This window comes from Poecilia latipinna, unplaced genomic scaffold, assembly GCF_001443285.1.
Source record: "Poecilia latipinna isolate Pla-1442-1.1 unplaced genomic scaffold, P_latipinna-1.0 Scaffold133, whole genome shotgun sequence".
NCBI classification, from domain to species: domain Eukaryota; kingdom Metazoa; phylum Chordata; class Actinopteri; order Cyprinodontiformes; family Poeciliidae; genus Poecilia; species Poecilia latipinna.
In genome coordinates, this window is record NW_015112749.1 from 162,287 (window position 1) to 183,506 (window position 21,220).

The 21,220-nt window shown below is 40.4% G+C and overlaps 1 protein-coding gene across 7 annotated transcripts in view; it reads left to right on the forward strand.

Annotated features, from left to right (window-relative positions):
- The first annotated feature begins 313 nt into the window (after window positions 1–313).
- The window catches only part of erc2 (ELKS/RAB6-interacting/CAST family member 2), a 43,358-nt gene continuing 22,451 nt past the window's right edge, over window positions 314–21,220 (forward strand). For 3 of the 7 annotated variants that reach the window (XM_015028703.1, XM_015028708.1, XM_015028706.1), the window contains exons 1-5: window positions 315–471; window positions 6,697–7,510; window positions 14,276–14,299; window positions 16,905–17,339; window positions 17,600–17,674. In XM_015028703.1, the coding sequence (XP_014884189.1) occupies window positions 6,839–7,510; window positions 14,276–14,299; window positions 16,905–17,339; window positions 17,600–17,674 (1,206 nt within the window). In that variant the 5' untranslated portion in view covers window positions 315–471; window positions 6,697–6,838. Of the gene's footprint in view, window positions 472–6,696; window positions 7,511–14,275; window positions 14,300–16,904; window positions 17,340–17,599; window positions 17,675–21,220 lie in introns of all 7 variants that reach the window. The other 4 variants (XM_015028705.1, XM_015028707.1, XM_015028702.1 and 1 more) reach the window with 3 other exon arrangements.

The following is a 21,220-nucleotide window of genomic DNA, read 5'->3' on the forward strand; positions in this document are numbered from 1 at the left end:
TGTGGCCCATTGAGGGTGGCCAATATGCTGAAGTGGCCCTGGGTGAAATTGAGTTTGACACCCCTGCTCTAGATTGAGTTCATATACTACATGGAAGAAAAAAAAAAACTGAAAAAAAAAAAAAAAAAAAAAAAAGAGGGAGGGGGGATACAGTTCACAGGAGTATTAATACTCCTGCGGAGCATTGTGATCAAATAAAACAAGTTTTATTTGAACATTACCATCAGCATCACCAGGCCGCTCTCCGGTGCTCCTTCTCTCTCCTCCCCCTGCATGTGATCCGCCCATCCCCTCCTGCCAGCTGCCACTTGCCGTATCGCAGTGATGCTGCTCGCGGCCGTGTGGAGGAGGAGAGAGAGGCTGCCCGCTGCCCAATGACAGCGCAGGATGCTGAGAGAGGCTGTTGGGCTTGAATGGAGGCGACAAGATGCCGTCCAGAGCGACCAAGGAGACCAATTGACATCTGAAAAGGTATACCTGTATCTGTTGATATTTTACGGCTGAAAAACTAACACGTACTATTGTAACGTTAGAAAGAATGACGCCTGAAATACGTAACGTGTTCGTTCGCGTTTTGTTGTGCGCGTTTTGATGAGCGATACGCCGGGGGTAAAAAGAAAAAAAAAAAAAAAAAGGCACAGGCTGTGTCCATTTAACCAAATCTTTTTCCTGCTCGCTTAATTAAGCGAGACGATATAAGCTAGCCGTTTCCTGGAAACTAATATTACTCTATAGTCGCGAAAAGGCGATGACAGAGCGCCGTTGTTCCTAAAAATAAAGATTTCCCCCACACGACAGGTTAGAGTGTTATATTTCAGGCGAGCATGTAGGCCCGGCGTGCTGTCAATTGCTCGGTCGTGCCCTGCTGGTCTTCATCAATTCCACCTTCAGATCAAAGCTGGCAACATATTGTAATATATAGGAGCTATTTCTGAGCAGCAAAGTCTGCTAACGCTGGCATTTGGTGACGTGAGTGCTCGGGCCAATTTGGAGACATTTAACATCTCATCCAGTCCACCAAGCGTTTGAGTCTGGAGGAGGCATGGAGGCGTCAGGATCTGTAGTAGAATGCTTGATGAGGAGGCTGGATGTGTTGCATCTGCTCTTTCATAGAAATATCAACAAGATTCCCCTACATGTCATATATTCCCCAGTGCCATATAACTCCACACATGGCGTTATTTGTATGATGGCTTTTTTTTTCATTTTTTTTTTTCATTGAACAACCGACTTCTTTCTCCAAAGGCTGTGCCTGTGGAAAAAAAAAAAAAAAAATCTTTGTTTCAGGACATCTGTATCCTCTCTGCTGTTTCCGCACCACCGCACAGTCAGATTCATTTCCACGTTGCCTTCACTCTGGCATTTGCTGATCAGATGTACATGTATGTGCTGCAGCAGCTCTCCCAACCTCCAACACAGAAAGTGGGGTGCAAAAAAAAAAAAAAAAGAACATTGTGATCCAGGTCAGAAAACTAGTGTCGCTCAAAACTGTGATGTTCCAGGATTCATAAAACTGAAGAAATGAGTCAACAAATGGGCGATATGGCCCATTACTCTGGGCGGCAGAGTCTTGTGGGTGCACTACGCAAGGTTGCAAGGCAATATAGCTCATTGCCCTGGTTGCCGCAGTCTTGTGTGTACTTCATAGCAATTTACAGGACAATTTAAATCACTATGCAGGGCACCACAGTCTTGTGGATGTGTTACAGAGTTTTAAAGTCAGTATGGCCCTTAACCCAGGGTAGCACAGTATTTTGGGCGTCCCATACAAGTTTAATAGAAGCCTTGTTTCAGAATTGGCTGTTTTTTTTAAAAAAAAAATATGTGTTCAACTGGAATAGCTGATATAGTTTCACATTTTCAGAGCCGTGTTAGTAGAGTCATCTAATATTTCTTGTCTTATCAACAAGTGGACGCATAAACCAAATCATTCAGTCCCCAACTTATTTCACTGCTGTTTTGACAAGCATTTGTAAATTTATAGCTGTGCGTTTCATATTATGATACAGATACATTTTGAAAGTGATAACTTGTATTAGACAAATATTTGACAAATAGGTTTACAGCAAATTCAGCCACAATTTCTCAGTTACTGCTTGAAGAGATAATTAAATTCCCTTGTGCGGCTCTATTGCTTGGAATAAGGTAGAAAAACAACAGAATGAAATGCTGAGAAGTCAACGTAAAAGACAATATTGCTACCTATTTCAAATTGAAGCTGTGAATTGGAGAATGAAAACATTATTCTCCAACAGATGCCCGCTCTGTCAGCAGTAATAACCACATTAGCTGATTATTTATATAAAGATACCCTTACTCTTAAGTGGGAAATTGATAGGAATGTGTAACACTGGGAACCATTGAAAAAACCCTCAATATTCTAATCGCTAAAATCGGAAAGGGATCATAAAAGGAAGAGTTTATCTTCATCTTGCTTTGTAAAGTGAGGCTTTGGGTGCAATAGAGCTTATCATCATGGAGTTGTTTTATGAAAAGAACCAAAAGTTAAATCACTTGTGGACTACAGCACTCTGCACATCAGCTGAAGTAAAAATCTGTAAAAAGCCCTGAATAGTTTAATCTATTGCAGAAACAGATTCTCATTCATTTTACAAAAACAAAAAACAAAAAACATTCAGTGGGGAAGAAATCCTGCATAAGAAATAACATTTTCTCACAAAAGAACCACCCATAGAAATTCCTATTAAACAAATGTAACTTAAGCATTTTTTTTTAGATAGATCATAGTTTTGTCTACATTTTCATGTAGTGAGGAGGAATAAGCAGATTTGACATGGAGGTAACATTTCTGTTCCCCTCTCTTCTTCACGGGGAATACAGAAAAATGTTGCATTTAAAGTTAGGCAGATTGCTGTTAAGTCTCATAAATCAAATGGTATCAGAAATTTAGCTGGAAGGAAGTTTATCTGGTTGCAATGCACAGTGAAGAGGATGATACATAAAACTGAAAAAAGACAGATCTCCAAAGCTCTCACACGGAAAAACTGCAGGTGACCTCGGGTTCACAAAGTCTCCATGAAACTCATTAGATACTAATCAATGTATCTAATTCATGTAATGAAAAATAACTTCCTGTGTATAGTGAAGGTCTTCATTGAGAAACAGTTAATTTAGGGAGATAGAAATCAATCATATACATCAAAGGGAACAAAAGATGCGTTATATAAAATAAAAACAGCAGGCAGGAAAGAGGAACAAATAATTAATTAAAATCTAATCTTAATTAAAGGAGCTGTTATAAACATAAATTAGTCATAACATTAAAGCAAAAAGTCAGAGTACATGTGCAATTAAACTACTGACACTATTCAATTAAAATAAGGTTAAATTAGGACTAAATATCTAATTTTTAAAAGCCAGTTATAGGCCAGGCCCTGAAGATCCTTTGTTTACTTTACAAAACTCACGATTTTCATGTTCTAACATCTTTCTAGATTTATTGTGGAGGTCCACAATAAACCCTTTAAATGAATTTACTTTAGGGAATTTTCAAATAAGTGTCAGTAAATGTGGAGGTTGCTGCATGTTTCAGGCAAACTGACAGCAGTGCAAAATTAATATCAATAGGAGAAAGACGTGCAGTGGAGTAAGAGTGAAAGTGTCGTCATCACATCCCAGATCATTAGCTCAGCAGCTCTGCTCTGCTCACATAATTTCCCCCCTTTAGTTACAGTTTTCCTGAAAATCCTGTTCCGCTTACGTAACTTATAGCCGTAACAAGAAAGCATTAAAAATGTTGGATTTATTACGCAGCCTGGAATTGATGTCGTTTGCGGTAAGGAAAGGGACGGTTGAAAGGCAAAAAGAAAAAAAAAGAAAAAATGGCGGAGTGACTCCCTTAATCAATGACCCGTCAGTGGTGAGGTACACAAAAGCTGACAAACGCCGACTCAAAGATGCGTCACAGGAGATGCAGCCCAACACACAAACTGGTTTATCTGCACTACCGGTGGATCAAAGAAGCAAACACGTGTTTATCTTCCTCAGAAGTGAGCAGCAAGCTGGCTGGAACTTATGCTGGATGCTGTTTTGTCTGAACCCCTGCTGGATCCTGCTTCCCCCACTGATAGATTTACCCACCAGACCTCACTGATCTGATCTGGCTGCTTTTTTTGAACTCTGGTCTACTGCTTGTGATATATGTTTTAAAGGAGAACAAAAAGAAATGTTCTGTAAATTCTTTGTAAATTCTGGTAATTGTGAATCTAACAGGAAGGGGATATTTTCCCCTTGCATCAAAGCAAATGTTGCCAGCCTTTATATGATAAATAAATAAATAAATAAATAAATAAATAAATAAATAAATAAATAAATGAAACGCATTGGAGAATATTTTTTGAGGCATTTCTAGTATTAAAATACCAATAGTCCTTCATTTTGATGCATTTAGTGGAGAAAAGATCAGATATTTCACAAACCGATCACAGATGAGTACAGATCAAGGTAAATGCCAGTCTGTGGGCCTTTTCTCATGCATCTCTTCAATATGGAAAATCTGAAAATTTCCTCATTGCAAATCAAAATTTGTTGTTCAGTTGACTTAATATTCAGCATTTCCATGCTCTTATAACTTTATCGTACAGATGGGAATGACTTTCTGAATGTCATGTAAAGCATCAGCGATGCTATCATGGGAAATCTGAGTGACTTTCATATATCGAAGGAACCTGCTGACACATGGATTCCTCTTTTTATGAACAATCTGTCCTTTATTTTAAAGATATACAGGAATGACTTAAAAAGCAGAAAGAACAAACCTTCCCCTTGTCACTGTGGCTGTATCCAGCCACAGTTTCTTTGATTGATATTTTGAAGATTTCTTCCACCTTCATGTGACGACGACAGGTGATTTGTCTGCGCTAGCCCAGACAGGAACACCATGGCAACCGAATCCGAGAAGTGTCACCAGGAGGAGAGAAAGATGGAAAAGTCTAAGCGTACATGATTAACCACTTTTTTCTTAGACATATTGGTATCTTTCATCCTTTGACAGCTGGGGAAATTAAAAACCCTGGTTAGAGTCTTTGTCTTGACATTTGTGTTTAATAGCATTCAGTTTTTACCCTAAAAATATCGACCACAGTAAAATAATGATGCCTTCAGATTACATAAATCACAGCCGTGATAAATCTAGAAATGTATTAAAGCCAAAGGACAGCATTAAATAGCCCAGCTATTATTACATGATTAAAAATTAAGTCTCCTGTATCATTTTTTTTTCTTATTACCCAGGAGGAAGAAATTTATTTTAAAACTTGTACATTTTTACAATTTTATTAAACAAAAGATGATTCCTTTATCATTAAAAGAGCATATGTTTGATATACGTGGTGATTTCTGATGTTTTTCTTTCTAGTATAAGCCTCAGATAAGGCTTATACTAGTTCTTACAGTCATACTGTTAGCCAAGCTGCACTCTGTCAGTAAATATTTATCAGTTAGCTTATGAGACAAGACAGTGCTGCAGAAATGTTGCTTTATTTCTCGTCCAGCTTGTCTTTATTTGTCAGAATTATTGGTCTTTCTTCCCTTCTTTTCTTTCTTGTATTTCTATGTGCAGCACTCTGCACACACACAGAGCACCAGCACCTCTGGGGATTATTTATTAAAGGCTTAAACATAAATGTGTTTATTACAGTGGCATAATCTCATGCTGAAATTTTAGTTTGAACACATCCTGTCAGTGGGGGAAATACACTATTTTATTTTTATATTCATTTTAGACTTCATCATCCTTGCTTCCATGCTGACTGTGCACGACAGAAATAAGATTTAATCCCACTTTTAAAGTTTTAAATTATCGCCTGGATTATACATGCAACAAACTTTTAGACAAGAATTTGTTTCTTTGTAGCCATTTCCTTACAGATCCTGGCTTTCTTTAATTGCATGTTCGATTATCTTTGCAATTTTGAGGGTTGGCTAATAACCCAGGGAAAAATTAAGTTATGAGTGACTTATTAAAAAGTTTCCACTCACCTCAGTTTTTTTTTTTTTTTTTTAGATTATGCTTCTGCAACAAAAGCTGATTTGTTTTCGTAGCTTTCTCCACGTCTTTACCGGGGGTGCCAATAAATTTGCTTGATCACTTATATGATAGCTAATTAACAAAGTGCCTTAAGAAACAACACTTCTCAGAAGATGATGATGAGCTTGATATCACGCACTAAACTGCTAATTGGATCTGTGCTGTACGGCTTGGTTGTACTAAACCTGTGATTGAAAACAAAGATGATTAATAATCAGATGGATTCTAAGTGATTCAAAATGTCCTGATGTTTTGTAGAACGTGCTCCTCGACATCTAAAATGCTCTCTATAGTTGTCTTTGTTTACTCTGATGAAATGATGGCTATCATGATTCAGGTCAGAGAAATGTGAGACTGTAAAGTTATATTTTAATCAGTACTGAGATCTACTATAGATAAATGTTAGCCTGTGCGACATCTGGGATGATGTTGTGAAATTCCTGCAGGCCATTTGAAATTAGAGCCTTGTAAATTGGGACAGCTTGTCGTCTATCTACGCTGACTAACACAAATCTTAGAGCTAATATAAAATTTCCCTTCCCGTGCTAGAGCTTAGATTTTTGACTGGAATGTGCTGTTTTGTTTTTTTCTTTTCTGCTTTCTGAAATGCTGTATGTCTGACAAATCCTTCTCCCCTGTTTCCTCAGATCTGACATTGATGTGACCTAACCCACCCATTCAGACATGAACTAAGTCATCCATGTTTGGTTGAAAAAAGTCAGAGCAGTCTCATTTGAGCACGCCCCTGTTAAAGGACCCTCTGGTGGCTACTCCTCTGAATCACGGGACATGTACGGCAGTGCCAGAGCTGTAGGTCATGTAGAGAGCAGCCCTGTACGGTCCCCGCGCCTTCCAAGGTCCCCCAGACTGGGCCATCGAAGGGCACACAGTGGGAGCGGGTGTGGTGCAGGGGGCAAGACCCTCTCCATGGAGAACATCCAATCACTCAACGCTGCCTATGCTACTTCAGGGCCCATGTACCTGAGTGACCACGAGGGCGTGGGCTCCACTGCCACCTACCCAAAGGGAACCATGACTCTGGGTCGCGCCACCAGCCGGGCCATGTACGGGGGTCGCGTCACAGCCATGGGCAGCAGCCCCAATATTGCTTCAGTGGGGCTGCCTCATGCTGACCTTCTGTCTTACAGTGACCTGGGCTCCCTCTCCATGCTGCACGCCCACCACCACCAGGGGGTGCCCTCGGCTCTGCTCAGGCAGGCCGTGCGGGGCAGTGGTGGCGAGCTGCTGGAGATGCAGGCCCAGCTCAGGGAGATGCAGAGGGAGAATGAGATGCTGCGGCGAGAGCTTGACCTGAAGGAGAGTAAGTTGGGATCTTCCACCAACAGCATCAAGAGCTTCTGGAGCCCAGAGCTGAAGAAGGAGAGGATCATGAGGAAAGAGGAGGCGGCTCGCACGTCCATTCTGAAAGAGCAGATGAGAGTCACTCACGAGGAGAATCAGGTGAGACCACTCCTCTCTGAGCTGTCATAATCCACTTATTGCTGCAGTGAATTTCACTCGCTGCCTATTTGTCTGCCCATTTTGCTCTGCTTTGATCTCTGCTTTCACCATGCTGTCTTTTGCAAATAATCACAGCCATCCTCTCTTATGTATGCTGTAGAAAATTAAAGCAGTCAGTTCTGTTTTTTTTTTTTTTTTTTAACAGATTTGTAAAACCTTTCTGGAAAGATGTTCTTTTATTGACATAAATATCTCTTCATCCAGTGAAGAATCGATAAGACTTCAGCCTCTCAGAAAATACAAGCACTTCAACTAAAAAGGAGTAGAGCAGAAATCTGAACGTTCAGTTATTTGTGGCTCAGTTAAAAAGTACGATGACACTCCCGACAGGTGTATTGAATGCCGTCTGGTCCTGATATCGCTTAATTTTGGTTTATTTTCACAGGTTCAGCAGATTGGCCCCAGGGGAAAAGATGTCAAAAGGTTTTTTTTTTCTGCTTACCTCAGTGTGGGGGTGTAGTCATGGCCCAGTTAAATCACTTACTGACAGGAGTAGGCACAGGGCCCAGAGACAAATGTCAAGGACACTTAAACACTCCCCGTCTGTCTTCCTTTGCCTTCTCTTCATATGCTCTGACCTGCATCATCTCACAGTGTTTACTTTGGTTCATATAGTTGTTTCTACAAAAGATTTGTCATCTTTCTGTCTATTTTAAATGATTGAAAAAAAAAAACAGCTGGAGATCACTTTCTTTAATGTCAGGCCTCACCTGGAGGATTATTAATAGTTGGCTAGCTGTTGGTGCGAGCGAACGCACAGCCTCTGGCTTAGTGGGTTCTGTCAGCTGCAAGTGGAAATGTATGACACTCTGATATTGTGTAGATTGTGTATATAGACTGAGCTTTTCAGTATGAATGCATTTTCAAAAAACAAAACAAAACGCTGTGTTCATGATGCAGCATACTGAGCAATGCTTTGAGCAGTTTAAAGGCTGAGTTTGGACTCGCTCTTTGTGCAGGGCATTGTGTCTGCTCCAGCTCTGTTTTCATACACTGAAGAGACACGATTAGTCATTACTCTACCCTGCAAGGTAGTACCATCAGTGGGTTTTTCCACACAGGACTTGTTGATCTTCTTATGAAAGACGGGGTTTTGTCTCTGCATATTGCTAAAGTATTCGTTCCCTTTGAACATTTCAACATTTCATTAACCTAATAGTATTTTTGTACTTCTTGTGCATTTTGAGGAGATTTTATGTGATGCAACAACACAAAGCAATGGATAATTGTGAAGTGGAAGGAAAACAATTCAGCGTTTTATATAGATGAATATATAAAATGTGTGATGTGCATTTTTTAATCAATCTAATCTCAGTATCAATCCATCCATATCTGTTTATGAAAATGCAATAAAAATTGGTGAATTATAAACATATGGAGATTTTTTTTTAAATTTTTTAAATAATTTTTCCTCCTCATTCCAAATTTGTGCTGCTTTGTGTTAGTCTTTTTGGGTATGAATACTTTTGCAAGGCGCTTTAGTCTAACTATCAGCCAATTATGCAATACCAGAAATATTTTACATCATTATGATTTGCAAAAATCTGAGTCTGTGTTAAAGCTGAATCATCCGTGTCACCGACGGAACCAAAGCAACTCAGCTTTTCACATTTCTTTATAAAGAGTCGTTAAATCCTCATTGTGATATTTTTAGTTGGAACTCATAGAGTTGAGGAGCTGAATGTGTCCTGCAGATTACGAAAGCTGTTCGCTGACGGGTTTCCATGGCATCATCCTTGAATCAAAGAGAGGACTCGGTGCTTGCTCTCCCCTTATGTCGAGTGATATTTATATTCCTCCTGGTAGGATTCATTAATGCAGTGTGGCAGCTAATAAAAGGCAGATGTGCCTTGTTGCTATAATTGGTCTATTCTAACTTGATTTCTGGGCTCTGAGGCGTGCTTACATAAGTGCATATTTACGGTGGGCTGGTTTGGTCACACCCACTGGGCTTACTGAGAGGCTGACTGAGGAGCAAATTGCCTCATTAATAATGGAGAAATTTCAACCCAGTCATTGCATCTGTCTTCTAGCACCACTTTTTACAATTGCATCAGGCGCCTTAGGCCCCTGTTAGTTTCAGCAAATACCATGCATCATTTATCATGAGATAATCAGCATCAGGGTGTACGGGCCTCTGTTTGCAAAATCTCCTGATATAACATTCACTTTCTGAAGCATGGAAGTTTTTTTTTTATTTTTATTATTATTTTTTTATGTTTAAATACCACCCACGGCCTGCAGAGCCTCAATCATAAACAGTGGAGGTGATGACTTGCGGTGATGATTAGCGTGAGATCATTTTGTGTGGTATATTTTTATTGGGAAGGGCAACTGATTTTTGTTTTCATGGAATTGAACAGAATTTTTGTTGTCCTGCCGAAGCTGTACGAGAGCTGCTGGAGGCGAGCGTGTGAGCTAGAGCATACCATATCTGACTGAGTCATGACCACCGCTGCTCAGCTGCCCAGTCAGCCCTGATCAACGGTTCCCACAAAAATAGATCCCGCTTTGCGCCTTCTGCACATGCATGCAAGACTTAAAGTAAATCATGCTGTTTCCCACACAGAAATTCTGGATTTTCTATATTTGGAACATAGACTTAACGTAACATCGTCCACACGAACACGCGTCTACGCTTGTGTCCGATTGAGTGTTATATAACACACGGTGTGTGACGGCTGAAAATTTAATTAGAGGTAATTCCCCTGGTGGATTGTGCAGCCCTGTAATCAAACAGAGCGGCGTACTGCTCATGTGTGAGAGGTGAACTCACAATTGTTTGTTTACACGCATGTTTTATAATTCAGCTGTGCAAACCAGGTACTGCACATCAGTGCAGGATGTTGACTTAACTTGACTTCTAAGCTACAGCAGTCACATGGTGACGCTTTGTCACGTAACAACCCGAAGCTTTTGGTGTCTCTCACAGCCCCTAGAACAAAAACAGTTCACATTTGTCACCTAACAGCTGAAACCTTCATGTACTGTATTGAGATTGTATGCAATAGTTAAAAACAAAACTGTGAGTAATGGTGAAGTGGAAGAAAACATTATATGATGTCTTGCTACTCATAAGCTGAAGAGCATTGCAGTTGTTTTCATTAATTACTTACTGTTTTACCCCCAAATAATATAATTTGGATCCAGTGAACATGTAATAAAAAAACAAACAAGCAAACAAAAAATGCATATGGCATTAGTATAATTCTTCCAAAACATGGCAGTTCACATTTCCTGACAGGTTGGCAAGAGGGCCAAACAGTAAGAGGCCCATGGTAATTCAGGACAAACTGCAGAGATTAAGGCTGTGAATCTGTTGAAGGGACCACTGTTAGTCAAGCACTTCAAATATCTGGCTGCCAAGAGTACCAAAACTGTTGAGTTGATGATCTCGCCCCACAAAAGCCCCCAGGCAGGTTGCCACAAACAAAGACGGGGACGCAGCTACACACGTGTTGGGGGAACAAGGATGGTGCAAAGGAAACCTGGCCACTAGACATAACATGGAGCTACAGCTTATCTGTACCCACAACATAAGTAAAGAGAAGTAGGACTACTATGTGCCACCAGCACTCACATTGGTCATCTGTGGTCAACCTGGTTTCATCAGCCAGTGTCTACATGTCGCCACTTGAACAGCCGCCTATAACGGGACTGTGAACCCAGAGTTTTGGAGATGCCACCAGTCGAGACGCAGCATGGGAGGACACAGGGAGTCGCATCAGGATCAATACCTTTGTAGAATCACAGAGTTCTCTATTGATTCTTTCACGTTATGACAGTCTTCTCTTGGCGTGGTTTTTCATGACAAGCAGAACCCTGGCGAACTGTGTGGGTGGTATCGAATACAAACTGGTTCCAGCATGGCCCCTGTGACTGCCAAGCGGTTGTGTGAGCCATCTGGCCTCATGCTAACCCACAAAGCAACCCCTATCAAGTGCTGCTAAAGCTGCTTTAATCACACGATAAACAGCTTCCTCTAGTTCAAGCATCTGAATGAGATTCGATTAAAACAAAAAAATAAAAAAGAAGTCTTGACAGATGGCTTACTTCTGTGCACAGAGTGGCATTTTTTTTTTACCGTCTCAGACTGTCAGATTTCTGCAGGCGCCCCTCTTGTAACTTTGTGCTAAGTGAGGGGAGGTGATGAAACGCAGCATTTGCTTGTGTGGTGTGGGTGTAATTGTGTATTGTCAGCTATCACGACACACTACACAGAGATTAGGAACGGTGTGAACAGTAGGCTGCTGCAGCTCAAGAGCTTTGGAGTTGCTCATTTATTCTCACAAAAAACACAACCTCCCATGTATATAGAGCATTACATGCAGAGCAGCTGGTTCCTGTGTCACCAAATGGCTCATTCTGGAGCAGGGGTCATCATCTAATTGCTTAAGGGGCCAAAATAATATTTTAAGGCGCGTAGTGTGGCAGCCAGCCTTTTATTAGGCGTGTTTGTAACAATGGCCTGTTTGTGTGAAGCATTTAAATTATGGCTGAAGTAAGTAGATGGGATGTTCTGTAACATCTAACAGCTTATATTTGTTAAAGAAAATTTAACTTTTTCTTTAGTTTTAGCGAGGATCTGGTTGTGACTTTATCTGTGAATAAAAGCAGAAATGGCCAAAATTATGATAAATGCAAAATAAGAAAAGAATTTTAAATGGACGTCTGACTTTCGGTGCTTCAGAATTCGCAGCTTCGCCTATTTTCACAGTTGTTTCTTTTATTTACTTTTTTTTTTTTAGCCCCATCTATCTTGTCATAAACTCTACAATGGTACATGTTGATTATAGCACCCCACAGTATTATGCAACCACCACCATGTTTCACTGTAAAGACGGTATGAGAAACACCAAAGCAACCAAAACTGGTGTCAAATGCTGCCCTGTTCTTCAATATATAATTTAAATATTTCGGTGCCCGTTCATTCTTTCTGTTTTTAACTTAGATGTTTTTTTCCCTCCTCAATCTTCAGTGGCAATTGACTTGGGGGAACTCAGACGCTCAACACTGTCACAGGTAAAACTGCCCCCTACAAGTCAGACAGAGTAACCCCTCTGCTAAATCACCACAACGCTTTGTTAAGGCATTCACATGGCAGAACCTGAGTCAGTGTGTGATGTTGCCCTCAAAAGGATTCTCTGCTTCTGCACCACAAGATTTATGACAGCCAGTTACCCCCGGCTGGCCCAGGTGTCATTACGATAAGGAGTCACAGCAGCTCAGCGTCTCTTTCTAGTGCTGAGAAACTCTCTGGGTTTTGACCGTCAAGGTTTTCAGGAACAGAAAGAACCCCCCACCCCCCAACCCCGTGACCACAGCACCAGTATCAGCTGAGTCATGACCAGTTCAGGCAAACAGCTGCACCTCAGCTGTGGCTGACGTGGAGGAACCGGGCGGAAGGCTGCATAGTGATTTTAAGTCTCAGTTCAATTACGCAGATGCAGTCACTGGATTGTTTCCTGCATTTTGGTTTCCAAGGCAGGCAGGAGTTTATTGATCGGTGAGGAGGGAGGATCCGAAACGAGAAGGATAGATCTGAAAAAAGAAGAAAACATTTGGGGTTCCTTCTCAGTGTGGGCACGCTTTACTCCAAATCTAACTACAGTAGCATCATTTGCTTGATGTAAAAAAAAAAACAAAAAAACATATATATTCTTGTATTTTTATGCACCTGCAAAATATTTTCTGTAAATTCATGTTTGGGACTCATAAAATCTATATATTTTTTCAACTTTCCACTCTCATGGTTTACTTTGAGATGAGAGTAAGAGCAGAATATGCTCAGTGTTAAAATTAGACTTTAGCATCTTCGTACTGCATAATTTCTGCTGCTGTACCGAAGGCCAATGACTCAGAGAGGGGGTGTCTGACTGAAACAACCTGTCATGGCAGCAGTCAGCAGAAAATTCAGCAGCTTTTACTGGAAATGCAAACACTGCCCCCTGGTGGTCAAACAAGCACATGGAAAACGTTGTCAAACGATAATCTTGTGTCTTTAGGTCAGAATTTTACTGGTGTTTATTTTCCTCCAGCTTATTTTCCTGTTGGTTGTTTACTTATAGGACCAAGTACTTCTAAAGTTAGTCATTAAAAGAATAATGTTAACTTTTTGCATACTGTAAATCTGTAGAGTAAATGTGAATTGTGTTAGAGTTTAATTTCCGGTTAATGTTTACAGAATCGTACAGCAAAAAAAGTTCTCAGTTGTTCCTTTTACTTTTAACTTGACTGTTAACGCTTCTCATTAAAATATTATGATTAGTAAATATATTTTAACAGTTTATTGGAAAAATACTAAACCCACTTCAACCCATTTTTAAAATGTCTTTCCAGAAAGGTAATCCAGTCTAAGTAAAAATTGGTTTGTACATGAAAAATCTATTTTCTGGCAGATATTTTTATTTGTTATAAAGAAAAAAATGTCTACGTTCAACTCTTAAAACTATTAATCTGGCTGTCTCGAAACCAATCGGGCTAATAGTTTAAAAACTGTTCTTTTTCTTATAACAAGATGAAAAGTTTGCTATCAAAAAAGTTTTGTTGTAAATTTGCTTTACTGACTGCAAGAGTGATAAACCAGCAGCTCTCATTTAGGATTTTTCTGCTTTGTGTTGATCATCCGTTTCTGTTGCATCAAGCTCTGACGCTCTGTTTTCACCACACATCTGTTTTTCTGTTCATTCTGTTCATGCTCTGCAGCTGCTGGATGCCAGGAGAACCAAGGTTTGTCCCTATGTTTGCACCGTGTCGTGTGCACAACATAGAGTCACCTTTCGTGTGCCGTGTATTTTTTTTTTCCAGATACCTGACAATCCCTTTTTCTCCTAACCCTTTAACCTCCTTGGAGAACTGAATGATATCCCTTCAGTCCCTCATTTCTGCTGCCCCTTGAATCCTGATGTTTCAACACAAAGACCTGGAGAACAGAAAGTCATGTCACTGCTCCACTATAAGAATTCAAACCATACATTCGTAGCCTGGGAAGGTGAATGACTTCAGGAGAAAGAGCTGTTTCTGTTCTCTAAGGACCTAACCGGACCATTTTCAGTACATGGGTGAATCTTTGTTTCTCTTCTACTTTACTGGAGGAAAGTTATACATCTAGCAAAACTAAACCTTTTGTCAGAAACGTGGTACAAATATCCTTACAGACAATGATATACACATGGGTGAAAAATGTCATAAAAATGGTAAAAACATGAAGTGTCAAAGTTACAATCCATATTAGTTCAGTGGAGTACAAAATCCACATGAGGAAATAAGTGTTTTAACAAAGTCACTGGTGAACATTTCACACTTATTTTTCCACCCTTCAAAATAGGGCTGGACGACATGGCTGAAAATCGTATCATGATATATCAGTCGATATTGATAATTATCAATTAGTTTTTTGTTCTAAATATCTGAAGTATTACCAAACTGGTGGTGTGACTTTTCCTCTTTTATCCACAATTTCCCCTCGATTTGTTTTCCTCTTTTTATCCTTTCATTCCACGCTGTTGTTGTTTATTTTTAAGCACTTATGAGGCATGGTGGCAAAACCTTAAACTGCTGGTAAGTTACTCTACAGCTTGTTGCTAGGTAATGAAAGAGTGAGTGAGTTGCTAGGTAACCGGATAGTGAGTGAATTAGTTGATACCACCAACCGTGAGAGGTTGAGAGACTAAACACTTCCTCTACCTACTTCCCCCAGAATGCCGTGTGGTTCTGGATTGGAGTTCATAGAAATGATTGAATATTCTATCCGACATATTACCTATTGATATGAATCATGTGTCTACCACAATATATATTGTTATTGATTTATTGTCCAGCCCTACTTCCAAATAGACAAAAAACAAAAGAACGTCTTCTGAATAAAGAACGTGTTTTGATTTTTCAGGCAGACAATATAAAACATATTCTTCAGCTCTCACTCTTAGGGGAACTGGTTTAATCTGGTTAATCCATTAATTAACCCAATGGCTATTTAATCACTTAAGTTTAATAACAAGATAATCGCTTATTGCCTGTAAGTACATGCAGGTTTATAAAAGTAAATCTGTCAGGGTTGGCAGTGGTGACAAAGTGGTAAATTGTGTATAGAGAAGCCTCAGTGTTGCACAGAACCACTCTGGATTTTCACTCCTGCCAGTCAAAGGCAAGAAACTGAGGCTTCAATTCCCAGTTCCTATTTTCTATGACTACTTCTAGCTGGACACTGCACCATGAAACGAAAAGGACAGTAAGGTCACTGTACCTCAACGACCTCCACAATCACCAGATCTCTGTCCAAGACAGAACCACTGGGATGTGATGAATATGAGATTCACATCATGAACATGCAGCTGACAAAACTGCAACAACTGCATGACAATATGACGTCAATGTGAGCCAAACTGCTTGAAGAAAGTTTATCTTGCCTCAAAGAAATAAGCCACATCTAGTAGCAAGGTGTATTTAATAATTAGCAGTGAGTATATATCATGCACTCATTTTACCAGTTATTGGCTCATTTAAATTCAACAAATATTTTTATTTTTTTTCTGTAGATTGTGGTCTTACTGCTTATTAAAAGACTATCTTAATCACTTTAGGAGAGTTCTTACACTGTAATTATTGTATTAACTGATCATTGTTGATCAAAGTTTTTATCAAAAGAAAACTAACCTCTTTCCCTGAACGTTAATGCTATTCTACATGTTTTACTAGTTGGTTGATTGTTCCTGAAGCACCAATACTGTTTTCTTTGTGTCATTTAAATACAAACTACTAAAATCATGACTGAAAATTAATGGATGAATTTTAGCCCTGCATTTGCTCTTATTATATTCATCCATTTCTTTAATTTGTTGTCTGTGTTTAGGTATTTTTGTGATCTTTAGTCCTGAAGAGACATTTTCACTAAAATTAACATCTAAGACAATTTCAAGACGTTGTAACTTATGGGAGTTTATATTTAGTTCTTAGTTCTTCCATATCTCGACTAGACAGACATGTAAATATCCAGAATGTTTTTGAACTGAGAACTGAGAGCTGCTTTTAGAGGTTATAGTCACATCATGTCTGTCCCTTAGTGTCTAGTGGTAAAACAAGAAATTCTCCCTGGTCCTGGCATTCATATAAATAATTAATTGTTGTGTCAAACGGTGCTAATTCTTTGAAATCAGTTTTTAAAGGTGCTGTAATGTAAGTGCTGGTGTGTCATGGGTTAGGCCTTCCCAGTACTGCACATTTTGCCACTGATGTTAGTTTTGACTAAAATAAATTAAATTGGATTCTGTTTTATTCCTAAATGCGTTGGGTCTTTGTGTGTGTACACGTCCGTGTCTGTCCACGTCTCCTGCAGCATCTCCAAATGACCATCCAGGCTCTGCAGGACGAACTACGCACACAGCGAGACCTCAACCACCTGCTTCAGCAGGAGAGCGGAAACCGATCTGGCTCGGAGCATTTCACCACCATCGAGCTGACAGAGGAGAACTTCCGCCGGCTGCAAGCCGAGCACGACAGGCAGGCCAAGGAGCTCTTCCTGCTTAGAAAAACCCTGGAGGAGATGGAGCTAAGAATAGAGACGCAGAAACAAACACTCGGTGCCAGGGACGAGTCCATTAAGAAGCTGCTGGAGATGCTGCAGAGTAAAGGGCTGCCTCCCGGGCCGGGCAGGGCGACCGAAGAGGAAGAGCAGGAGAGAGCCAGGCGCATTGCTGAGGCCGAGGCCCAACTCGGACACCTGGAAGTAATTCTGGACCAGAAGGAGAAGGAAAACATCCATCTGCGAGAGGTACAATGAAACAAACAGTATTTGAAATTTAGTATGCGTCTTTTTGTCACTAGATGGCAGTGCTGAGCATCATAAATTCAGTGCACTCCTGTCTGCTCCTTGTGATGCATTGATTATGTAACATGTACAAAAACTGTGGGGCACTTTTGTAAATGTGGCACCGTGAACAGAACAGACGCATATCGTTTGAATTGTATTATTATTGTTTATCCTTTGCTCTTGTGTAGAAAAAGTTAAAAATTATTTCTCTTTCCCAAAAGGAACTGCACAGAAGAAATCAGCTTCATCAGGATCCAAGCAAAACCAAGGCCTTGCAGACCATCATAGAGATGAAAGTAAGAACTTGACTACACACAGCAGCTCCGCATTTGTGTGGAAGCAAACGTTGTGTGTTCATACGCTCCCATTCTCAAGTCTTTCATTGCGTTTCCCACAGAGGCTTTTGCTGATGTGTGTTCTGCTGAATCTATTGTTGTCACTGCAATTTGCTGCAGCTGAGTCAATCACCAGCCTGGCATCACATGCCTCTCTCTTGTTCTCACACACGGAACGGTACTGTATCAGCTTTCAGAGCTTTTGTGCTAACTTGAACGGGAGTCAACATTTGGTTTGTTGAAGACGTTTGTGTCAAATTGAAACAAGAAAAGGTTTGTGACAGCCAACGTGATTCTTTTACAATCAACTCCTCACATCGCTGACTGCAAAGACAGAGCAGACTTTGATTCTGCAAGAGCTCTGGAGATTTATATAACATTTTCCATCAAGATTTTTTTTTTGAGGATGGATAGAGTTTCTTTCGCATGCTTTCTGATTGTGCATATCTGAAACTAAAGATCAGGAATGAACAGTTTGGAAGTAATTTTGCTCTATAAGGACTCAGTGAATCACTGGAATTAAAGAGCTTGCAAAGCTAGTGATATCTAGTGAACTATTTCACTTTTTGTAAGCTTACGGTCAGAAAAAGTATTTTATTGTGACAGATCAACACAGGGTAATTTGTGAAGTAAAGCAAAAAGGGCAATTGATTGTCAAAAGTTTTTACAAATAAAAGTCGACTACCACTTGCCTGCAGAAGTTGTCCACTTCATGAATGGAGTCCACCTATGTAAAGTACAGCTCTTTTGTAAAAGCAGAGGGTTAGTAAAGGACATTGATGACCAAATATCATGATAAAGACCAAGGAATTTTGCCTATTAGGGAAAAAATTACCAAATGGGCAAATTTTAGTTGTTCACTTGCTGGGTCTTGCCTTCACGAAACAGTGACAAGATGAAGGTTATAGTTGAAAGACAGCATAAATTAGTTCCATTTAATGTCATGCTGCACATGGCCCTGAACACACTTTAGACAGTGAAGCACAGTGGTGGCAGCATTATGTTATGGGAAAGGTTTTCTTAATAACAAAGGCTACAAAAAAGTTGACACAAGGGCAGAGTTATAACCTGGTGAAAACAACAACATCTACTCTTTGCTTTGCACAGAGGGTCTGGGCTCTTAGCTACTCAGAAACGATGATTGCTTCCTGGAGGTGTGAACTCTGTTAAAGTTTTCAATTTTACCCAGTCCCTAACACTTGTCCGTGATGTATATAATGTGGCAGTCTGATGCTATGCAGTTTACCGGAAATTAACTGCACTGTAAGCAACCATCCTCCACTTTAAAGAGAGAAGTGCCAAGCGGGTGGCTGTTAATGATCATTCAGTGTTTGGAAGAATGACCAACGTCGACTGAATGTCCTCGTTCACTTCCTCCGCTGCCATTATTAACTCTACAGGCAGATTAAAATGGAGCAGAAAACCGACATCAACAATAACTTCTCCTTCAGTGCTCTCATTGGTCCAGTTGAAATCCAAGTGAATGGGAGAAAGCCCAGACTGTGAAGTGAAGTGAGTTTTGAATCAAGTAGAATAGCATAGGAAAGCAATGGCCATCCTAGCAGAGCTACAAGGAGATGGTTTAGGTTGTGATGAAAAAATAAGATTCTCCAAGTGAAAATCAAACATCTTGTTCAAAAGCAGAGCAAAAACTGAACATGGAGAATCTGCACTCGAGTTCAAACTCTGTCAGAGTGACATGTCTCTTTACCCAAGGACAAGACAGGACAAGCAAAAAAAAAAAAAAAAGAAAAAAGAAAAAAAAAGCTATGAGAGGCTGTGAGAGCTGGCATGTCAACAGGCTGTTGTGAGACCTGACTGCTCCTTATCTAGAAGTCATATTTGGCAGAAGAGCTTCAGAGTGGCAAAGAGAAACATATTCAGAAAATAAAGACCTAAAAAACATACGTTCAACACAGTCACAATGTGCTGAACACAAGATCCTGACTTTAGTCAAAATGACAACCTGTGGCAAGATTTGAAAACTCATGTTCACCAGTGCATTCCATCCAATCTGGCATACACAACCAGAAGGAGCAAATGCTTCAGTCTGTAGATTTGCAAAGTCTTAATTGCAGCAAGAAGACTGATGTGGAAATACTGACTCAGGAGAGCTGAATGCAAAGGTGTGCCACACCTTTAGATTATTATTTTCAAAACATTTTGAAACTATGGATCACTTTCCTTTCTCTTTCCAGTTATGTACCACGTTGTTTCGGTCAATCAAATAAAATCTAATTAAAAAGAAATTGAACTTTTTGTTTGTAACAAAACAAAATATGACAAAGTTCAAGACACTGTAGTAAAGCTTTTAAACTAATTATAGGTATGACTCTAAACATGTTATTCAATATTGGGAAATATGAGAGTTTCTGGAGTCTACCCACAACAAATCCTATATTTAAGCTCATGTTCATGCCATTTCGCTAATCTGTCTCAGACTACTAAACACAGATGGAGAAAGGGATAAACTATAGCAAATAAAAAAGGGCACTCAGTATCACTGTGACAGTGGAGAATATCAGGAACATCCAGCTACTGAGCTGCTGTAGACACCCCCAGCCTCACTGCAGAGGCCTGACATCACTTCCTCAAAATAAATCATGACATCATCGCTGAGCTGACACAGCCCCTCTCGCTTGGCTGCACCGGCCCAGCCTCCCACAGCCTGGTCATGTGACTTCAGGGCGCTCTGTACCCTGTTGATTATCATACAGGGCGAGGGAAGTCCCGCCCCCTCCTCCTTCTCCTTTTGCTGTGGAGGAAGACCCTGCTTCTCTCCTCTCTCCCCTTCTCTGTTGATGCTGATGGAAGCGCGAATAATCCTACCTCCTTCCCTCCCTCCCCCTCGTCTCCGTCCCTCCCGCCTTCTCTTCCTCCTCACTCACCAGAGACAGTGCACCGTATATAGCCTGCCTGCTGCTGCCATGGAAACAGGTGTGGTTGTTTATGACAGTGAGAGGCCAGTATGCAGGGATATGGAGAGACAGAGGGATGTACAGATCCAGGGACAGATAATGAGCACAATTCACTGACCAGGTCCGTGGGATAAAATCACTCTTCTCTGAAGGTACGGCGCCTCATGTCTGTTGCAGAATTGTCACTTCATTGATGTTCTTCTTGTAAGGTGAGATGCAGCAGCTGGGCGAAGTGCATGCACACGAGCGGCGCTCCATGCATTGACGTTAAACTCCCAATCATTCATTTCTCATTACAACTCATCACCCATGTTGTTCAGCAGGCTGTGGCTGACCCTGCTAATGGCTATAAGTTCACAAGTTCACAAAGAGGAAGGAAGGACGATATTAAAAAGAGAGAGAGAAAGGCAGGAAGAAGCAAGGTTGCTCTATGCTCTGCTGGAGAGGGAGATGAACCATGGCTAATCTTAAAGACGTAGTATTATTTATTTAAAAAGCCGTGAAGCTAAAGCTGGTCTCTCAGTCGCAGTCCAGAGACTTGGTTCTGCATTTATCTGCAAGCCTCCACAGCAGAAGCTAGAGCTTGTTA